Source organism: Sorex araneus, chromosome 10 (genome assembly GCF_027595985.1).
Source record: "Sorex araneus isolate mSorAra2 chromosome 10, mSorAra2.pri, whole genome shotgun sequence".
Classification (NCBI taxonomy): Eukaryota; Metazoa; Chordata; class Mammalia; order Eulipotyphla; family Soricidae; genus Sorex; species Sorex araneus.
The window spans coordinates 11,244,139-11,264,422 of NC_073311.1; the positions used below are offsets into that span (position 1 = coordinate 11,244,139).

The 20,284-nt window shown below is 41.1% G+C and overlaps 1 protein-coding gene across 1 annotated transcript in view; it reads left to right on the plus strand.

The window, feature by feature from the left end:
• Positions 1–1,929: 1,929 nt before the first annotated feature.
• The window catches only part of NUP107 (nucleoporin 107), a 47,410-nt gene continuing 29,055 nt past the window's right edge, over positions 1,930–20,284 (plus strand). The window contains exons 1-10 of the mRNA XM_055118169.1: positions 1,930–2,066; positions 4,603–4,694; positions 6,114–6,200; positions 7,414–7,529; positions 9,044–9,188; positions 11,831–11,934; positions 14,375–14,502; positions 15,511–15,559; positions 18,691–18,762; positions 19,415–19,503. Of these exons, the coding sequence (XP_054974144.1) occupies positions 2,059–2,066; positions 4,603–4,694; positions 6,114–6,200; positions 7,414–7,529; positions 9,044–9,188; positions 11,831–11,934; positions 14,375–14,502; positions 15,511–15,559; positions 18,691–18,762; positions 19,415–19,503 (890 nt within the window). The 5' untranslated portion in view covers positions 1,930–2,058. The remainder of the gene's footprint in view (positions 2,067–4,602; positions 4,695–6,113; positions 6,201–7,413; positions 7,530–9,043; positions 9,189–11,830; positions 11,935–14,374; positions 14,503–15,510; positions 15,560–18,690; positions 18,763–19,414; positions 19,504–20,284) is intronic.

Below are 20,284 nucleotides of genomic sequence, written 5' to 3' on the forward strand. Positions count from 1 at the left end.
GAGATCAGGATGGTGAGGTCCTTTCCTGGCATTGAGGAGAAATCAGTAAGTCGGAGTATTTTAATAGTCCCCAATAAGAAGGTAAGATTACTGAGGCTGTTAACATTTTACCTACTGGTCTCATCTTGAATAAGAGACACGATGGAGTCTAACTAAAAATCAGTTTCATAGACCAAAGAGATAACACAGGGACTTGCCTTGTGCAGCCTGAGATCCATTTTTTTTTTCTTTTTGGGTTACACCTGGTGATGCACAGGGGTCACTTCTGACTCTGCACTCAGGAATTACTCCTGGTGGTACTCAGGGGACCATATGGGATGCTGGGAATCGAACCCAGGTCGGCCTCATACAAGGCAAACGCCCTACCCGCTGTGCTATCACTCCAGCCCCCTGAGATCGATTTCTAACACCACATATGGTCCCCGGAGCATCACCAGGAAAGATCCCAGAGCAAAGAGGCAGGAGAAAGCCATGAGCACTGCTCGGTGGTGCTGGGATAGAGCATGTAGTACCAGGGATCAGACCCAGGGCTCCACACCTTGCCGAGCAAAATGTGCTCCAGTATGCTGTCTCTGTGGCCATTTCTTCAGCTCGTCATCATTTTCTAAGCTGATATTTATGAAATCTGGGGAGGCAGCTTGTCGCTCATGTCTTCTAACTTGAATGTGTCAAAAGTGAATCAAAAAAATATTCTAATAACTGTTCTCTCTTTGCATACGAACTGAATGTTGGGCAAGTCCTTGAACCGAAACTGCTCTTCCTTTTTATCGTGTGCCTTTTGCCCACTTCCAGTATATCATATGAATAAACACATTGGAATTCATGACAAGCGACATGGCGAGAAACTGAGTCACCGCTGACTCATACTTTGGTTTGGCTTTGTTTTTTAGTGAAGCAAAAGTGTTTTGGGTTTTTTTCCTCCCCACGAAGCAAGGCAGTGTTTGTTGAACGAAACAAGGGCACTTTTGTACACGTGATGGGAGATAGGGAGAACAAGAAAGGCCTCATCAAGTAGGTTATTGGAGGGTGAAATGAACATGTCAACGACTTACTACAAGCAGCGTTCATCTCCCGGTTTTCATGCGCACACAAGGAGGGATTCAGTTCTTAACTCCATTCTGAAGCTGAGGAATCTGCCTGGTCACAGGGATTCCCGTCAGACAGGCTCTTTTCACGATGCCCTGTAGACTCGGGAGTAAGATACTAAATCTACTTTACGATGGCAATACGATATAATTTTATGCTGCTTTTCGACTTTTTTGGAGGGAGCGGGGTGGGGCTGGACCCACTACGGGCGATGTTCAGGGCTTTCTCCTGCCCCGGTGCTCACGGATCACTCCTGGCGGTCCTGCAGGGGTAGTTCCGGGGGTCGACAAGACGCAGTGCCCCGGATCGAACCTGATCAGTGCAAGGCAAGAGTTTTGACCCCTGTGCTCTCGCCTCCGCTTTCAGGCATTTTACAGACAGGTGATCCTTTCTCCTTAAAGGGAAGACAGCCAAGTAAAGGAGAAAAAGGACGCTGTGGAAACAGATTTCAAAACCTGTACCCAGTACACACTGCAGTTCAAACAAGGAGACCGTGAGAGACGGAAGCCCCCACGCCCCCACACAGAGGGCAGCAGCCCTTTTCTGAAACCCCGGCTCGCGCCCAGGCTCTCCGGCAGAGAATACCCGGAAATGACTTCACACCAGCAGAAAACTCTACGTCAAGACCCGGCGAGGGAACCCGCGCGTGGGCCACACCCACACGTGTCAATCAGGCCGAGACTGCCTGACGTCTCGGACGAACCGGGCCCGGCCCCGCCCCATCCCGCGTCGTCACGCGAGGCTTAACTTCGCGCCTGCGTATTAGGAAGCTGCGGCTAGCGGTGAAGAACGCCGCGCATGCGCGCGCCAGAAAATTCACTCTTCTCCGCCCCGGTGGTGGTTGTTTCTCCCCCCCTCAACTAGGAGTTACTTCCGGGTAGAAGGGCGTGCTTCCGGAGCGCGGGAAGGCTGAAACGCGGTGGGTTCAATTGGAGGCGATTGTGCGAGGTTTCCCGGCGAAACCCGTAAGCTATGGACAGGTCAGTGCTCGGGGTGCCTTCTGGGTTTGGAGACACGTCGCTCTTGCTTGTTGGCGGGCCGTGAGGCCCCGCGGCGGCGGCGGAGGGCCGGGCGCTCCGCCTGGGACTCCATCCCCGCGCTGGAAACACGCCGCGGGCGGACGGAAGGCCTCGCTCGCGGGAGCGGTGTCCCGAACGGCCTCCTGGCGTCCGCTCTGCGGGCGGCGATCACAAAGCCGCTCGGTGGTGGCGCGCGGGGGCGTAGCCCGCACTTCCCGGGGGCAGGGCAGGCCGGCCGAGGGTGCCCCGAGTCCCTTGCTCGCACCCCAGCGTCGTGCTCGCTGCGCGCGATATAGATGGGTTAGTCCAGGTTCTTGGCCTCGGGAAACCCGCCGGTGGAGGAGAGGCCCGAGCTGTTGCGAGTGATAACTTATACTGCTCGGGGGTCCCGGGGCGTGGGTGAGGTACCAGTTAAAGTCTCCCTGTCGTGAGGGTATCGGGAACTCTCTCTCTCTCTCTCTTTATTTTTTTATTTTTTTGCTCTTTGGGCCACACCTGGCGATGCTCAGGGGTTACTCCTGGCTCTGAGCTGAGGAATTTTACTCCTGGCGGTGCTTGGGGGACCATATAGGATGCCGGGGATCGCTAATGCCCTGCCCACTCACTGCGCTATTTCTCTGGCCCCTTTTAAGTTTCTTTAGGCAGTGCAACTTGTCAGTTTCCATGCTGTATTTAGTGCTGTCTTAGGAACAGGGGATGGCAACAGGTGGCATGGTCGGGAAAAGCTGTATCGGGAATTCTCAACGGAGGTGACTTTCTGGTTATTGGAATAATAGTTTCAAAGATTAATTGATGCGGGCTGGAGGAATACTAGAGCGGGTTGGCCGCGTGCCTCGCACGCAGCTGACACGGGTTTGATCCTCGGCATTCTGTTTGGTTCTCCCGAGCACCGCCAGGAGTGATTTCTGAGCACAGAGTCAGGAGTAATCCCTGAGAATCGTCACGTTGGCTCAATAATAACAGTAAATAAAATAATGAAACATCTTTGTTAAAATACCTGGGCTTAGGGGCCGCAGAAATATAGCACAGTGTGCTTGCCTTGCATGTACCTGGCCCCAGGCATCTCATGGTCCCCTGAGCGCTGCCAGGAGTAATTCCCTGAGTATCACTGGGTGTGGACCTCCCCTCCAAAAAAAAAAAAAACATTAATTGGATGCTTTAAATGTTTGAAATATGCTGTACAGTGGTTTAATTTTACTAGCTAGTAAAAACAATGCTAGGAAATTTGAGCTTGCTTTTGTAGCGAGCTCTGTGAAAGGCTTTTTGTTTTTTTCTACTGGGGCTACACCAGCGATGCTCGTTATTACTGGCTCTGCCCTCAGGAATTACTCCTGGCTGTGCTGTGGGGACCAAATGGGATGCTGGGGATTAAACCCCAGTCGGCTGCATGCAAGGCAAATGCCCTACCCACTGTACTATCTCTCCAGCCCCTCTCTGTTTTAAGTGGCAGAATGTACAACTGAGGGTCTTCTCAGGAAAGTGCAAGTCTCTCGTTCGCACAACTCAGTTTCTAGACCTTTGGCTGAGAATGACCATCTGGAACCTTTTGACTGATAGTATTTGGGACAGAGAGCACCCTGATGTACTTTGGAGAGAAATAACTTGAAGGATCATTTTGCTTCAGTTTATTTTAATTCTTTTTTAGTTTACTTACCATCTCGCCATCTCAAACAACAGATTGAATCATAGTAGTCATAATTTGAAGTGTTTAGAGACTACAGGGTTTTTTTGTTTTTTGTTTTTTGTTTTATTTCGAATTTCTTTCCTCCACTTTCCTTGTTAGGGGTTATAGAGTTGGTGGTTGTGCTCACACATACTTGGCTGCAGTAAGCTAAGATGACACACTTTTCTTCAGCACCCAGAATTACACACTGGCAGTTTTCTAACATTTTACTCCCTATGTGGGGTGGAGCCTGGATCAAACTGGTGACCTCATGTCCACAAGGCAGGTTCTCTGCCCCTGAACTCTGGGGCTTATAGAAGTTTGATTTGTTTTAATAGAGTGCTCTTTTATGAAACGTATCACATTAATGGGAAAATTTACCATCATAAAGCAATGGTCTAAGGCAGTGCACTTATTCCTAGTGTTAAATAATTTCATATGAGAGAAGAGGGGCCAGAGTGATTGTTCAACGGGTAGGGCCTTTGCCTTCTACACCACCAACCCAGGTTCAATGCCTGACACCCCACTGTGGTTCCCTGAGCCTGCGGGGAGTGATTTCTGAGGAAGCCCTGAGCACTGCCCCAAAAACAAGATAAATGAAAAGACAGAGGAAGAATAAAAACTAAGTAAGTTCTAGAAAGAAATCTTCTACTGGTAAAATTTGAGCAGGGTTTGGAGCTGGGAATGGCGTTGTCAACAAAAAAATCAAGGTGTTATCTACAGGAATGTTTTATATCTTGACTGACAGGATCCTTTGCTCCAGTAATGATGATAAGTTCCTTGCAAATGCTGCATTCTCATTTCAGTCACTTGTGATTAATTATGCTCTTTTAGGGGTGGCTTTGGAGAGATGTCATCCCCTGTGATCCGGGAGGCAGAGGTGACACGGACTGCAAAGAAGCAGAGTGCTCAAAAAAGAGTTTTAAGTATCCTTTGCATTTAAGCATCATCATTATAAATTCACAGTAGGGATTATCGTCTTTTCTTTTTATAAGATGTTTTAAACACTAGCTGTAATGATAAAAATGCTCTTTTTAAATTCCACTGATAATGGTATTTGCTATATATAGTGCTGAAATTGAATAAGATTAAAATTTTTGTTTCCTGGAAAATAAGAATATTCCATCTAATTTATTTTTCGGAGGGAGCATAGGTGGTGCTGGTTGAGGAGTGCTATGCCAGAGGTGTTTGAGGTCCATTTCCATCAGTCTGGGGAACCAGGTGTATTTGGGGTCAAATCAGGGGCTCCAGCATGAAGACAAACTATGCCTTTGAACCATCTCCCCAGTCATTTTAACTTGTTTTTGCTGTCCCAGAGTCTTAAATGTAAGGCGTATGCTCTACCTCTTAGCCAAGTTCTGGGTCTTAAAATGGATGTTTTATTTTGTTGCCCTCATATTTAGCTTCTGCGGATATCATTGTTTTGTTATGTTGTATTTTCTGCTGTTTGTGGACCACACCGGGTGGTTGCTCAGGGGCTGTGCCTGGCTTGGGACTCAGATCACTTCTGATCTTGCTCAGAGAACGGGGTGAACCCACAAAGCCTGCACTCCATGCAATTGAGCCACCATCACTTTTTTTTTTTAAAGGCAAGCACCTAAATACCTGTACTATTTCAAGCCCTAGCTCGGTTTTATTATTTTTGTTTTGGGGCTACAGTGCTGATTTTCAGGGGTTACTCCTGGCTCTGTACTCAGGAATTGCTCCTGGCATTGCTTGGGGACCATATACTCATTTTGGGGATCTAACACTGGTCAGCCATGTGCTGTCCTATCACTCCAGCCCTGCTTCTCGTATTCTTAATAAAGTTTTATTTGTAGTAGGGCATAAAATTGAATTGTTTAAGCGTACAGCTCAGTTCCTTTCTTGATTAGAAAGTGATCGAGCTATTAGCTGAAAAAAAATTTTTTTTTTAAGTAAATAGATTTTATTTAGAGGTTTCCGAGGGAAGGATGAAGGGGTAAGTGGGAGAGAGAAGAGTAAGAATAACTCTCTCATGAGCGAATGCAGGATTCTCCAAGGTGGAGAGAGCTCTACACACATCCTAGCACTGGACACAAAAGCATGAAAGTACACATCTCAAGAGGGGAGATGTGGGCGACACATGTGCTCAGGCACCGCATATGCTCGGCCAAGTGGGCACAAGTAGCACATGGGCTCAGGCAACATATGCGCTATTAGCTGAAAATTTAAATGGAGGGAATGATCTGTTCTTTGTTTAGAAAAACAGTTGCCATGATAATATCTTGTTCTTTAAACATGTTTTCATGTATTTTGTGTAATGCAGATATAGTTAGTTCCAAGTTTTACAGTGTCTTTCCATGGAAAACTTAACTCTTTTGCAGTCCGAGCATCCCAAGATGAATTGTTCGCTAACACTACACCAAGAAATCAGGTCATCCCGCGAACTCCTGGCTCATTTCGACCACCTTGTAAGATTTTATGATTTAAAGCATTTATTAATAATAATTTCAATTAGCAGTAATGGGCTGGAGCGATAGCACAGCAGTAGGGTGTTTGCCTTACACACAGCTGGCATGGGTTCAATTCCTCTGTCCCGCACGGCAGAGCCTGGCAAGCTACCTGTGGCGTATTCAATATGCCCAAACAGTAACAAGTCTCATAATGGAGACATTACTGATGCCCGCTCGAGCAGATTGATGAACAACGGGACGACAGTGCTACAATTAATAATAGCAATTATCATATGAATATGTTTGGGTATATTATCAATTATTAAGAATAATGATTTCAGTTACTATTATGCGAAAAGCACTATAATTTATATGAGTGTACAATAAGCTCTAGGTATTTTCTCTATTTTTGCCAGAAACTAAAAGTGAGACATACATAATTCACTAGTGCTGGTAATATAGCTATCTATGTATGTAAGTAATGCAGTCAACATTCAGTCAGTGACCTTGGCTTCAAAGTCCAGGCCTATACAGTGTAGCTGCGTCCTTATTCGGTTTGTAAAAATTGGAATATGGAGGGGCTGGAGCGATAACACAGCGGGTAGGGCGTTTGCCTTGCACGGGGCCGACCTGGGTTTGATTCTCAGCATCCCATATGGTCCCCTGAGCACCGCCAGGAGTAATTCCTGAGTGCATGAGCCAGAAGTAATCCCTGTGCATTGCTGGGTGTGACACAAAAAGCAAAAAAAGAAAAAAAGAGGAATATGGAATATTCATTGTTTTTTATTAGTCTTTTTTTTTTCCCATACTACTCAGTTATGTCATAATGAAAGTATATGTACTTGCAATAAAAAATTTTTCTGATTGTTTTGTTTGTTTGTTTGTTTACTTTTTGGGTCACACCCGGCGATGCACAGGGGTTACTCCTGGCTCTGCACTCAGGAATTACTACTGGCGGTGCTCAGGGGACCATATGGGATGCTGGGAATTGAACTCGGGAAGGCAAACGCCCTACCTGCTGTGCTATCGCTCCAGCCCTTTTCTGATAGATTTAGTAGTACCAAAAGCTCAAAATTAAGAAAAATAAGTTAAATCTATATCATAAAGATGTTAATATTTAAAGTAGTTGAGTAGAATCAGATTGAAAATTGTTTTGTATTGTTTGCTTGTTTGTTTTCATTGACACTGCATTTTGGTTTGATACTTTTTCTTTTTAATTACTTATTTGTAGTGACTCCACCAAACCGGAGCTTATTAAGGCAGCCAGATGTTTCATGCATTCTTGGAACAGGAAGGAGATCTCCCCGATTTACTCAGTCTTCAGGGTTCTTAGGAAATCTGTCTATGGTATGTAGAAAATTTGAGCTCACTTTTATTGTTTCAGTCTAGGTAAATCACAAGTCTCAGACATGTTGAGATAAGTGCTCTAATGCTGAGCTATATTCCTGGCTCTAAAATTTTCACTTATTTTTATAAGTTTAATATTTAATTTAAAGCTTTTTAATGAGAATTGGAGTCATATTCATCATAAAAATATCTGTTCTGTGGGTTGAAATAATTTTTATGACACTTTCAAAATGCTGAAACCTGAGCGTCTGCATCTTATGTCATAGATGGTGGTTCTGACCCCAGCAGCATTTCATTCAATGCAGGTATTTTCATCTGACAGCTTGCTGATATGAAGAAATAAGTCCTTTGGTTGGGTGCTGATGGTTATAAAGGAGAATGTTGTTTTTGTTTTGTTTTGTGAATGCTGTTTTGAAGTATAGAAGAGTAGGAAGCCAAGAGCCCCAAGTAAGAGACAAGGTGTTAAAGGAAATAGAAAATTTGTGGGAAAGTAGGTAAGACATTCTTTAGAAATCACTATGGTGCAGTACTTAAAACAGCAGACTGATATATAATTTGATGCAGAATGACTTGATCTGATATTAAGTATATCTGGTAGAGGCCAGATGTGTCCCTTGGGTATAGTATGAGCATATGAGGTACTGGGATTTCCATCCCCAGCACAGAAAGAGAAATGGGGTGAGGCAAGAGGGGAAAGGAGAGGGAGGGAGGGAAGAAGAAAGGTCTGCAGTGAAACACAAAGTTTTGTTTTGGGGTCTGGATCAATAGCACAGCAGGTAGGGCTTTTGCCTTGCACGCAGAATCCCATATGGTGCCCTGAGCACCACCGGGTGTGACCCCAAAAAGCAAAAAAAAAAAGAAAATATAGAGCAACTGTTTTCCTCTTCTTTCAGAATTAAGTGTGACATCACACTCTACTACTCAAAACAAACGCCCTACACGCAGTGCTATCGCTTCAGCTCCTGTTGCCTTATATTTTGTTCTTGTTAATAGACACATATTTTGCAGTTTTGTCTAAATTAGATGTTTTCTGATTAGTTTCAATTGTTTTGTTTTGTTTGGGGGGTCACACCCAGTGTTGCTCAGGGAACCATGTGCAGTGCCAGGAATCAAACCCAGGTTAGGAATCTTTCCCACTATACTCTCTCTCTCTCTCTGGCCCCAAAGTAGATGTTTTCTGGAGAGTAATCTTATATGTTAAATTTCTCCTATTACTGTCAGCTCGGATTTTACGCAGTGCTTATTTTATTTTTTTAATTGAATCACAACCAGACACATATTACAAAGTGTTCATTGATTGAGTTTCAGTCATAATGTAGGATGCAATTTTTATTGACTTTTTTTTTTCAGTACGGAGTAGTTCGAAGACAAAAAAAAAATTAAAATTCTTAATAACATAAACTCATATGTCTTTCTTTTAAAAATGGGGAAAAAATATGCCAGGTTTTTTAAGAGAAATTCTCGATTCACTCATTAACAGTAGCTCCATTACTTCTCTGTTTTCTTTTTCTCAGGTAACAAATCTGGATGACGGTAATTGGGCTGCTGCTTTTTCATCCCAGCATTCAGGGCTTTTTCCAAACACAGAGGCCCACAATGTAACGGAAGATGTAACTCTCAGCGCAGTTATGTTAAGGGAAGATGATCCTGGAGAAGCAGGTAAAAGGCTTTGAGTTTTATGACAAAGTAGCTTGTAGTTTTATTTAAATTTATGCATAATAACTTTCTTCTTTTTTTTTCTTTCTATGCATAAGAACTTTATTCTTAATAGCCAAAAGGTAGAAGTGTTTATTGAAGATAAATGGATCAAGTAATGTATATATGCAGGATATAAATACCGTGCATACAGTATATTCATACAGTGGGTTATTATTCTACTTTAAAAGGAAGTATTTAAAGTGGGTTATTTAAAAGTGGGTTCAAGGGGCTGGAGCGATAGCACAGTGGGTAGGGTGTTTGCCTTGCACGTGGCCAACCTGGGTTCGATTCCCAGCATCCCATCTGGTCCCCTGAGCACCGCCAGGAGTGGTTCCTGAGTGCAGAGCCAGGAGTAACCCCTGTGCATTATCAGGTGTGACCCAAAAAAGCAAAAATAAATAAATAAATGTAGGATCAACCTGCCCCTGGGCGCCATCTTGACGCACCAACAGCCTGGGGCCAGAAACTCCCAATTGAATCCCAAAATGTAATAGCTCCCTTCAGAGATGTCTCTGGAACCCAGCCATTTATAATCTTAGAATTTCAGAAGTGTGCGGCCTTTAATGGACTGGATCGATAACACAGCGGGTAGGGCATTTGCCTTGCATGTGGCGGACCTGGGTTCGATTCCTCCATCCCTCTCAGGGAGCCCGCAAGCTACCAAGAGTATCCTGCCCGCACAGCAGAGCCTGGACCACAGTGCTACAGTGAAGCCTTTAATGATAGGCAGAATGAGCAATAGAAAATAAATGATCTAGCATCTATCCCTGGAAGGCAGGCTTGAATGATGGTGGGAAAATTCGAGCCAAATATAAAATAGAGAGAGAGTAACTGACAATTGTCCGCCATAGAGGCAGGGTAAGGACTGGAGTGGTAGGGGGCTATAATGGGGACATGGGTGGTGGAAAGTTTGCACTGGTGAAAGGATGGGTGGTCGATCATTGTATGGCTAAATCTCAAACATGAAAGCTTTGTGATTGTATCTCATGTGGTTCAATAAAAATAAATTTAAAAAAAACAAAAAAATTTTAAGTGGGTTATTTAAGTATTTAAAGTGGGTTATTATTCTACTTTAAAGGGAAGGAAATGAAGGATATGAATGAACTTTCAGGACATACAGATACTATATGGGTCCACTTATTTGAGATATCTAGAGTAATCAAATGAATCAGAGTGGAATGATGGTTGTTAGGGACTGGTAGATGAGTGGAATGAAGGGTTATTTTATAGGTGTATAGCTTTGTTTTACTTGAATTTAGATGTACTTGATGTATAGCATTGTGTAAGATGTACATGTTGACTTTGGAAAGATGTACATCTTTCCAAAATGATAACCATTATAATAGTTGTGACGTTACAGCTTATTGTGATTTTTACATTTCTCTTATAGTGATCCGTTTATTTATTTTATGTGTTTATTTAGTTTCTAATACTTATATGTGACTAGTTACATTACTGTGCAGTAGATCTCCAGAAGTTAGTTATTTTCTAGCTGCAAATTTATCTCCTTTGACCACTGTCTTCCCCCACCTCTGAACCTTTCCTTGGTAACCACCATTCTGCTCCAGTTTGAGTATTTTGCTTTTTTAGGTTGCATAGACAAGTGATAATCATGCAGTACGTGTCTTATTTAGCATTACTTAGGATTCAATTATGTTGTCACAAATAGAATTATGTTCTGGCTGAGTAATTTTTCATTGTATAATAAATTCATCTTTGTCCAATCATTATTAACAGCCACGTGGGATGTTTTTACAAGTAATGCTGTGATGAAAACCCCTTTTTGGTTTTGTTTTTGTTTTTGTTTGCGGGACAGGGTACCATGCTTAGGGTCCTCAGGGCTTACTCCTGACTCTTCCTAGAAATCACTCCTGGCAGTGCTCTGGGACTATGTGGGATGCTGGGAATCCAACCCAGGTTGGCTGCATGCAAGGCAAACACCCTGCCTGCTGTAATGTTCTCCCAGCCCTCCAACACTGTTTATTGAAGAGACTGTCCTTCCTTCATTTAGTGTTTTGGCTTCTATGTCAAAGTATTGACTGTATATGTAGAAGTTTATTTTGGGCTCCATTTTCTTTTCCATTGATCTGCATGTTTATGCATTACCATATTGTTTTGATTACTATAACTTTGTAATGTATATACTTCATATAAAGTTTCAAATTAAGACTTAAATGAAGCTTCCAACTTTATCCTTTGTCAGATTTGTTCTGGCTAGTTTAGCGAGGTGACTTGTGTGGGTGGGTGGGTGGATGGATGAATGATGATCAGCAAAGTACTTCTTAGTTAAATATTTAAAATGGTTATGATGCTAAATTTTATGTTACTGTATTTTGCCACAATTATAGTTTTTAAAATAATGCAGCATAGTGATAACACAGCCAGTAGGGTGTTTGCCTTGCATGCAGCCAATCTGAGATTGGTTGCTGGCACCACATACTGGGCCCCATCAGGGCCCTGAGTACAGAGCCAAGAGTTAGTTATCTAGAGGAACATGTTGACATTGTTTCATGGCTAAATAAATTGTAGTACTCCTACATTATAAATACAAAAAAATTTTTTTATTTAAATTTTACATTGTTTCTTTGTTTTATGTATTTCAGCCTCCATGAGTATGTTTTCAGATTTTCTGCAATCTTTTTTGAAGCACTCTTCATTGACAATTTTTGACCTTGTAGAAGAATATGAAAACATTTGTGCTAGTCAGGTAAGTTGATCTCACTTCATTTTTGGTCAAATTTCTGTACTCTGAGATTTGGGATGTTGGGACTGTAAGCCTTGGTGCTGGGGCAGGGATACTTAATATGGGATCAGTGAGACAGAAGGCAAGCACCTTAATCTCAGTACTATCTCTATGGCCCAGTACTCTTAAGTTTCCCCATTTTTTGGGGGGTGATGTTGGGGTATGGGCCTTAGCTGGTGATACTCAAGATTTACTCCTTGCTCTGTGCACAGGAATCACTCTTGGCAGTGCTCAGGGAACCATATGGGATGCCATGGATTGAACCCAGGTTGACTGTGCAAGGCAAATGCCCTGTCCACCGCACTATTGCTCTGACCCCTCTTAAATTTCTTTAGACAGCACAGCTTGACAATTTCCATGCTGTATATAATGGAGTTTTCTTAGGAACAAGGTATAGTAACAGGTGTCATGGTTGGAAAAAGCTGTAGTAACTTGGCTCTTTTTTTTTTTTTTAACTCATGAAAGATTTTTTTTTTTTTACTAAGTAATGTTCTCTGGAGTATGAATGTGAGATCATACTCTTAGCACATTCGTATTCCTTGGTTTTTACCCGGTGAGATGAAAACTTAGTACACACACACACACACACACACACACACACACACACACACACACACACACACACCCTGCACACAAGATGTTTATAATAATTTTATTCATAATTGTTAAAATTTGGAAACAATCAAGATAACGTTCATTAAATAAAGGCTTAGACTGGCACATCCAGACAATGTTGCTCAGTTCTAAAAAGAAATGAGCTTTTAAGCTATGAAGAGATGAACCTAAATGCTTATTACCAATTGAAGATGCTAAATCTGAAAGTTTATGTACTGTATGATTCTATGATAGAACAGTCTGAAAAAGGGAAAACTTGGAGTGAAAAGATCAGTAGTTGCCATGGCTAAAGGAACAAAGAAAAAGGTGAGGATAGCCAAATTTTAGTAAAATAGATTTCATATTATGCTATATTGATAGATACAGGTCATTTGTACATTTCTCAAAACCAATTGTAGTACTACACCAAAGCTGCATACCCTTGGGGCCAAAGAAATGGTATAATGCTTTTGGCCCTGCACGCAGCTGACCTGGGCCCCATACCTTGGACCCCATATGGTCTCCTGACCCCCACCTGGATGCAGAGCCAGGACTAATCCATGAGCACTTCAGGGTATAGACCAAAATTAAAGTTAAGAGACAAAAAGGAGCATATACCCTTAATTAAATTGTGAATTTTGAGTGCTAATGACATGTCAAAGTATGTTCATTATAACAAATTAACTTTCTGGTGCTAGACATTAATTGCTGATGGTAAGCAAGTTGCATCTATATAAGAGTAGAAGGTATCAGAACTCTGTTTTCCCCACACAGTTTTGGAATAAACCTAAAACTGCTACCTTTAAGAATTATTAAACTTTTTTATATGGTCAGCTACTTACTCAAGTTTGGGAAAGCAGTTGTGATGATTCTTCGTGTTCTGAGTGAGACCAAATCTTAAATTCATGGCCCTAAACAAGGAAGTACCTAGTATTTATAACTTTTGAAAAATATTTTGAGTTTCTGGGAAGAATATCCATGCCTTTTTCATTAGATTTTTCCACACATGCCTCAGCCACAAAATTTAACTATTGTTAAAACCACTATTTCATTTCTGTTTACTTATTTTGGTTTTGGGGCTACATCTGGTGGTGCTTAGGGACTGCTTTTAGCTATGCCAGGGAGAACCTGGACCTCTTATGTGCTCTTACCATTGAACTACCTTTCTAAGCCCCAAGAACTATGATTTGAGAATTAGTTTTGTTTAGAAATGGCAGGTTTTTTGTTTTGTTTTGTTTTTAGTCAGTTTTAGGGCTGGAGCGATAACGCAGCGGGTAGGGCGTTTGCCTTGCACACAGCCGACCCGGGTTCGATTCCTCCACCGCTCTCGGAGAGCCCGGCAAGCTACCGAGAGTATCTCACCCACACGGCAGAGCCTGGCAAGCTACCCGAGGCATATTCAATATGCCAAAAACAGTAACAAGTCTCACAATGGAGACGCTACTGGTGCCCGCTCGAGCAAATCAATGAGCAATGGGATGACAGTGACAGTGATTTTTCTAAAAATGTTACATGGTATAAAATTTTCAGATTTCATTTTCATTGCTACTGTGTTCCTGTTGTAGTTTTGTTAGGTTTAGTTTTGAAATAGCCTATCAGGATAAATACATATGGTAAAATAAATAAATAAATATGGCTATTGTATCTGAAATCCATATATATGTATGTATATATGTGTGCATATACATGGATATATATAGATAGACACACAAATAAACACACCTTCCAATTAAGACAATTCCTGCTTAAACAATATTTTGAGTGGAAATTCTAGAAAATTGACCGCTTTGTAACTCTGTCTTTAATTCAGGTGAATATTTTGAATAAAATGGTGAGTAGAGCAACACCTGGACTTCAGAAATTTTCAAAAACAGCCAGTATGCTCTGGCTTCTTCAACAGGAGATGGTCACGTGGAGGCTGTTGGCTTCTTTGTATAGGTAAAGTTGTATAGCTCAGACAAGTAACAAAAGTAGGCAAATTAGTTCAAAAGTTAAAAGTGAGGTGTGTTTGGAAAAAATCCTGCCAGTTTCGCTGCTCATCTTTTTCTAATAACTTGGTTATTAGGAGTGACAGAGGAAGACGGGGGCGGGGGGATATTTGATTACAAAACTGGTAAATGCCAAATGTTGGGATATGTTACAAAGTTATGGAAGGTACTGAAAGTGCTGCATAACTTAAAGAGATTAGTTCAAGAAAAAAGAATGCTGAAAGGTAAACTATAGTATGGAAGCTGGAAAGAAGCTAGCCAAATTGTCCTTCTCTTAAGTGCTCAATGGTTTTGGCTCTCTAATTGTTGCTTTTTCATTATAATGAGAAAAAAATTCTGGAAGGAAAATGATATAATTTACTTTTGCCATGTGAAAATGTTCTCTTAATGATTAGGTGTCAGAATTGAGGAAAAGGCTCAGGAGACTTTGTGTAGGAGCCCTGATCCCATTCCACACAAAACACGATTCCCTGAACACTGCTGGAAGACACCAGCAGCACGACTAGGTTTCGCCCAAAAGCAGAAAGGAAAACAGATGTGTGTAGTAGTAGCTAACAAAGACTTTGCAAATGTCAGTTTGTTCAGATGTCAGTATCAAGCTCAGAAAACATTTGCTGCTGGTAATTTTTGTTTTTAAAATACTCTGATAAGGGGGCTGGAGAGATAGTACAGCGGGTAGGGCGTTTGCCTTGCATGCAGCTGACCCGGGTTCAATTCCCAGCATCCCATATGGTCCACTGAGCACCGCCAGGAGTAATTCCTGAGTGCAGAGCCAAGAGGAACCCCTGTGCAACGCCAGGTGTGACCCAAAGAGCCAAAAAAAAAAAAAAAAAAAGCGCTCAATAAATTAATCTTATTTATGCTGGATAAAATGCATGTTGTGCATATAGTACTTAAAAGATGATCTTTTTGTATTTATGTAAAATAAAACTTTTCTACATATCCTTTTTCTCCCCAGAGACAGAATACAGTGTGCGTTAGAAGATGAAAATATGTTTGCAACTGCTGTAAGTTTTTAAAAATTTTTTTCCTCCTAAGTGCTTAAAAATTAAAACTTTAGCAATAGAATTTGGTAGTTTGTTTCTAAAATGGAACTTTTTTTAACCTATTTTGAGTTTTATTTAAAAATGTTTACAGTAAAAGTCTATAATCTCATTAAAAATCAAATACAAACACCTGTTACAGAGTAAATGGTAGTACCCTACTAGTTGATTTTCTGTGCATGTGTACAAACTTTGTGTGTGGGGGTGGGGTGCACACCCAGCAGTGCTCAGGGCTTGCTCCTGGCTCTACACTCAGGGATCACACCTTTTGGGCTTGGGGCGCCATATGGGGAAATAGGGAACAAACCCAGGTCTGCTGTGTGCAAGGGCAAGTGCTGTTCCTGATGCACTATTGCTCTGGCCCCTATATAGACATTTTAACATATAGTATGATGTCATTTACACATTATAATAAGAATTTTTTTAATTAATTAATTTTATTGACTCACCATGTGGAAAGTTACAAAGCTTTCAGTTTATGTCTCAGTTATATAATTCCACGACCAAAAACCCCGGTATACCTCCCACCTCCCCACCCCCGCCTGCGTAGCTGATAATTTCACTTCACTTTCTCTTTACCTTGATCACATTCCATATTTCAACACAAAACTCACTATTGATTGTTGTTGGAGTTTCCCCTCCCCAAAAAAAAACAGCCCTGCTGAAAAGGAAGCATTTGATAATTAGTTTTCCATTGCTGAGAATGAAGAGATATGAAGTTGCTCGGCCGCAATAGCAGCCGCGTGGTTTGGGATTTTTGTATTTTAGTAATTAAGTCCAGGGAGATTCATGTCAGAAATTGCATCATTTCCCTTCCTGGGGCAGCATGGGGCTATGGCTTAGTTCACAGTCTAGAGACATTTCTATAAGAAGTTGCTGGTACCAAAAGTAGTCTAGCTGGCCTTCAGATCGTGGTCGATCAGCAGCAGAGCAGCCGCACACACACGTGCTGCCACCCGGGTCGCATCTCGGCAGAGAGCCTATAATAAGAATTTTTTTTTTATCAGTATTTTATATTTGTCTTCATCTCACTTCACATAGGTTTAAGTTGCTTTTTTTTAACCAACAGGGACCACACCTGTTAGTGCTTGACGTCCCAGGGCCACAGTCACCTGTGCTTGTGCTGGGGAACAGCCCAGAACATCGTATGTGTGAAGCACTAACAGGTGTGGTCCCTATTCGGGGACATCCCACCCTTTATTTATAGTATGCCAGAGAATAATTGTTAGAGGAGTTTTGACTCTTTCCCCATACTTCCTATTATTAGTTCATTTTCTTATTTTTGTATTAACTAGAACTTTCAAAGTAAAGTTGACTACAGAATTTATTATTCTTTTCATCTTCTAGATTTTAATGGAGTGTCTATTTATAGTTAAGCAATTACTTGCTATAAATTTGAATTAGAAGGGGCCAGAGCGATAGTACAGTGGATAGGGCGTTTGTCTTGCACACGCTTGACCCAGGTTCGATTCCCAGCATCCCATATGGTCCCCTGAGCACCGCCAGGAGTAACCCCTGAGCATTGCTGGGTGTGACCCAAAAAGCAATTAAAAAAAAAATTGAACTAGATAGTCCTATTTAGCAAAATAGTCTTCTAACTTATGAGAATATTTTATTTTTTTAACTGTATCTCAGTTTAATTTCAAAACACATATTGAAAAAAAGGAAAAGATTGCCTTGTTTAAAATAGATGCAAAATAATTGTATAGAAATACTCAAAACAGTATACAAAATGAAAAAAGTTATTAAAACTCTAACATCAAGAAATACTTTTTTTTTTTGTTTTCTTTTTTGGTCACACCCAGCAATGCTCACGGGTTACTTCTGGCTCTGCACTCAGGAATTACTCCTTACAGTGCTCAGGGTACCATATGGGATGCACAGGATCAAACCCCGGTTGGCCGCATACAAGGCAAATGCCCTACCCCTTATACTGTTGCTCAGGCCCAAGAAACAAGTTTATTTGGTATTTTTCCTTCCAAATATTGCTGGTAGCGTATTACCAGCTAATTATAATGAATGTATGGATGAAATTCAGTCATGAACAACTTTGTAATTGTTTTGCACAGTCTTCTACTTTGTATATAGTAATGCAACATATTTTTGAATGTTGATATTGTAGGTAGCTCAAAGTCCTGATACTTCTACTGCTTGGTCCTAGAATATTTTAATTGAATGATAATTTAGCATCTTTTAAGATGTTTACCTGACTTCTTTAACCTATATGTAAGCTCAATTAATAGATTTGAACCATACTTGTATTGGTCATAGTATATTAACTTTTTAATATGCTGCTTAATTTTACTTTTTTATAATTCTGTCAAGTTGTTTAGTCTTACTGACTTTGAGTTATTAAGTTTTATCACTCATCAACTTCAGTGTATATTGTTTTACTGATGCTAATTTAAAAGCATTAATGTTTATGGTTTGAAGAGATAGTACATAGTTTTATAGGTTAAGATGTGTGCCTTTCATGTGGCCAACCCTGCTTTGCTCCCTGGCACCATGTATGGCACCAAGCACTATCAAGAATGATCATTGAATGCCACAGGATATGACCCCAAAACAAAAGAAAATAAAGTTTAATGTTTATAAGTGTTTTTTAAGATGTCAACTGATTGCATCCTTATTTTTTTGTTTTATTTCCTCCCTAATACAACTTCTTTAAAGAAAGGGGCCAGCGAAATAGCACAGTAAAGGCGCTTGTTTTCCTTGCGATTGACCCTCGTTTCATCTCTGGTACTTTGTGGCCACTGAGCATTCCCAGTGTGACGCTAGGTAGTCTCGGCCCCGCAGAGCCTGAGCAGTCCACAGCCTGGGGCCACAAGTTACCCAGCAGGGCCGCTTGGCTGAGAATCGCTGCTAGAGACCCCAAGACTTTCTGAGCACTACTTTGGAGGCCCCCAAAGCAGATAATAAAACATTCCACTTTAACCAAATAAAGAAAATAGCAAGAAGATCAGTAAGTGTATCAGGAAGTTAAAAGTTATTTGAGAAAAATTTTCAAAGATGAATATACAGATTTGTTATATAGTAAAATGTTTATGGGTGATTAGATTTCAATTTTGCTCTATTTTTTTCCTCTTTTTTTTCAGTCTCTTAATGCCAGTGAAAAAGCAATTGTGGAAGGTTTATTTCAGAGAGATTCACTTGTTCGACAAAGTCAGGTATGACTAAACACTTTTTTTGATTTTTTTCTTTTCCATAAAACATGGAGGAAGGAGTAAATGACATAAAAATAGCTAGTTTTTCTTTTTAATTTAAAGTTTAATTTTTTGTTTGTGATTTTTTTTGGGGGGGAGGGTCACACCCATCGATGCACAGAGGTTATTCCTGGCTCATGCACTCAGGAATTACTTCTGGTGGTGATCGGGGGACCATATGGGATGCTGAGAATCGAACACGGGTCGACCACATGCAAGGCAAACGCCCTACCCGCTGTGCTATCACTCCAGCCTCTTGATTTTTTTTATTTATAATTTAAAAGAATAAAGAACATTGTTCTCTGGGGGATTGCATGCTAAAAGTTTGCACCAGAATTTATAAAATTAGTGATAGAAAAAATTGATACTTCCTCTATCTTAGAATCTTTTTGTAAATTAAGGTTAAGAGTTGTATCTCTTGGGGCTGGAGCAATAGCACAGCGGGTAGGGCGTTTGCCTTGCACGCGGCCAACCCGGGTTCGATTCCCAGCATCCCATATGGTCCCCTGTGCATCGCCAGGTGTGACCCAAAAAGCAAAAAAAAAAAAAAAAAAAGAGTTGTATCTCTTCAAAATAATATATATATTATAGTTTTGTTCTTTTTTTTTCCCCCTAGCTGGTGGTAGATTGGTTAGAAAGTATTGCCAAAGATGAAATTGGAGATTTTTCTGATAATATTGAATTTTATGCAAAATCAGTATACTGGTAAGTCACCAAACTTATTCCTAATATTCCTTAATGATGGTTTTGTCATTTTTTGTTTGTTTGTTTTTAGACACTGCAATTTTCCATTATTCATAGTTGGGTTTCAGGCATACAGTTTTCTGGTATCTGTCTCATCACCACTATTAATTTCCCTTCCTCAGTGTCTCCATACCCTCCTGTTTTGTCTTTTAACAAATGTTTTGTTCTTCCTTATGAAGTTCTTAGAGCTTACTCTGAATAGAAACAAATAGATGAGAGAGAAAGAGAAAGGAATGGGGGGGCCGAGAACGAGAAACAGGAGGAGAGAGAGGGAGGTTCCTGCCATAGAGTCAGGCAGTGGGTGGGGCGTGATGGGAGAGAAACTGGGAGCACTGGTGCTAGGAAAAGTACATTGGTGTCAGTGTGGGTGTTGGAACACTGACTAAAACCTAATCATGAACACCTTTGTAAGAGTATCTCACAGTGATTCAATAAAAATTAAAAAACAAAAATATTTTTAAAAAGAAAATGATTCAGTATCTTTTGGAGCATCAAGTGCTTTGAAGAAAAATCAGTTGATGGTTAGAAAGTGAAAATGGGTATTGATTTAAGTAGAAGACAGGAATTCAGGGAAGGCTCCTCAACAGGTGATGTAAGTAAAAGATTTTTAAGGGTCGAAGAGATAGCACTGGGGTAAGGCTCCTTTTCAGTCTGGTTTGCTCCTCAGCCCCACATATTCCCTGAGCATTGCTGGTAGCAGTCCCTGAACACAGAGCCGGGAGTGTCCACAGTGCACTGCTTG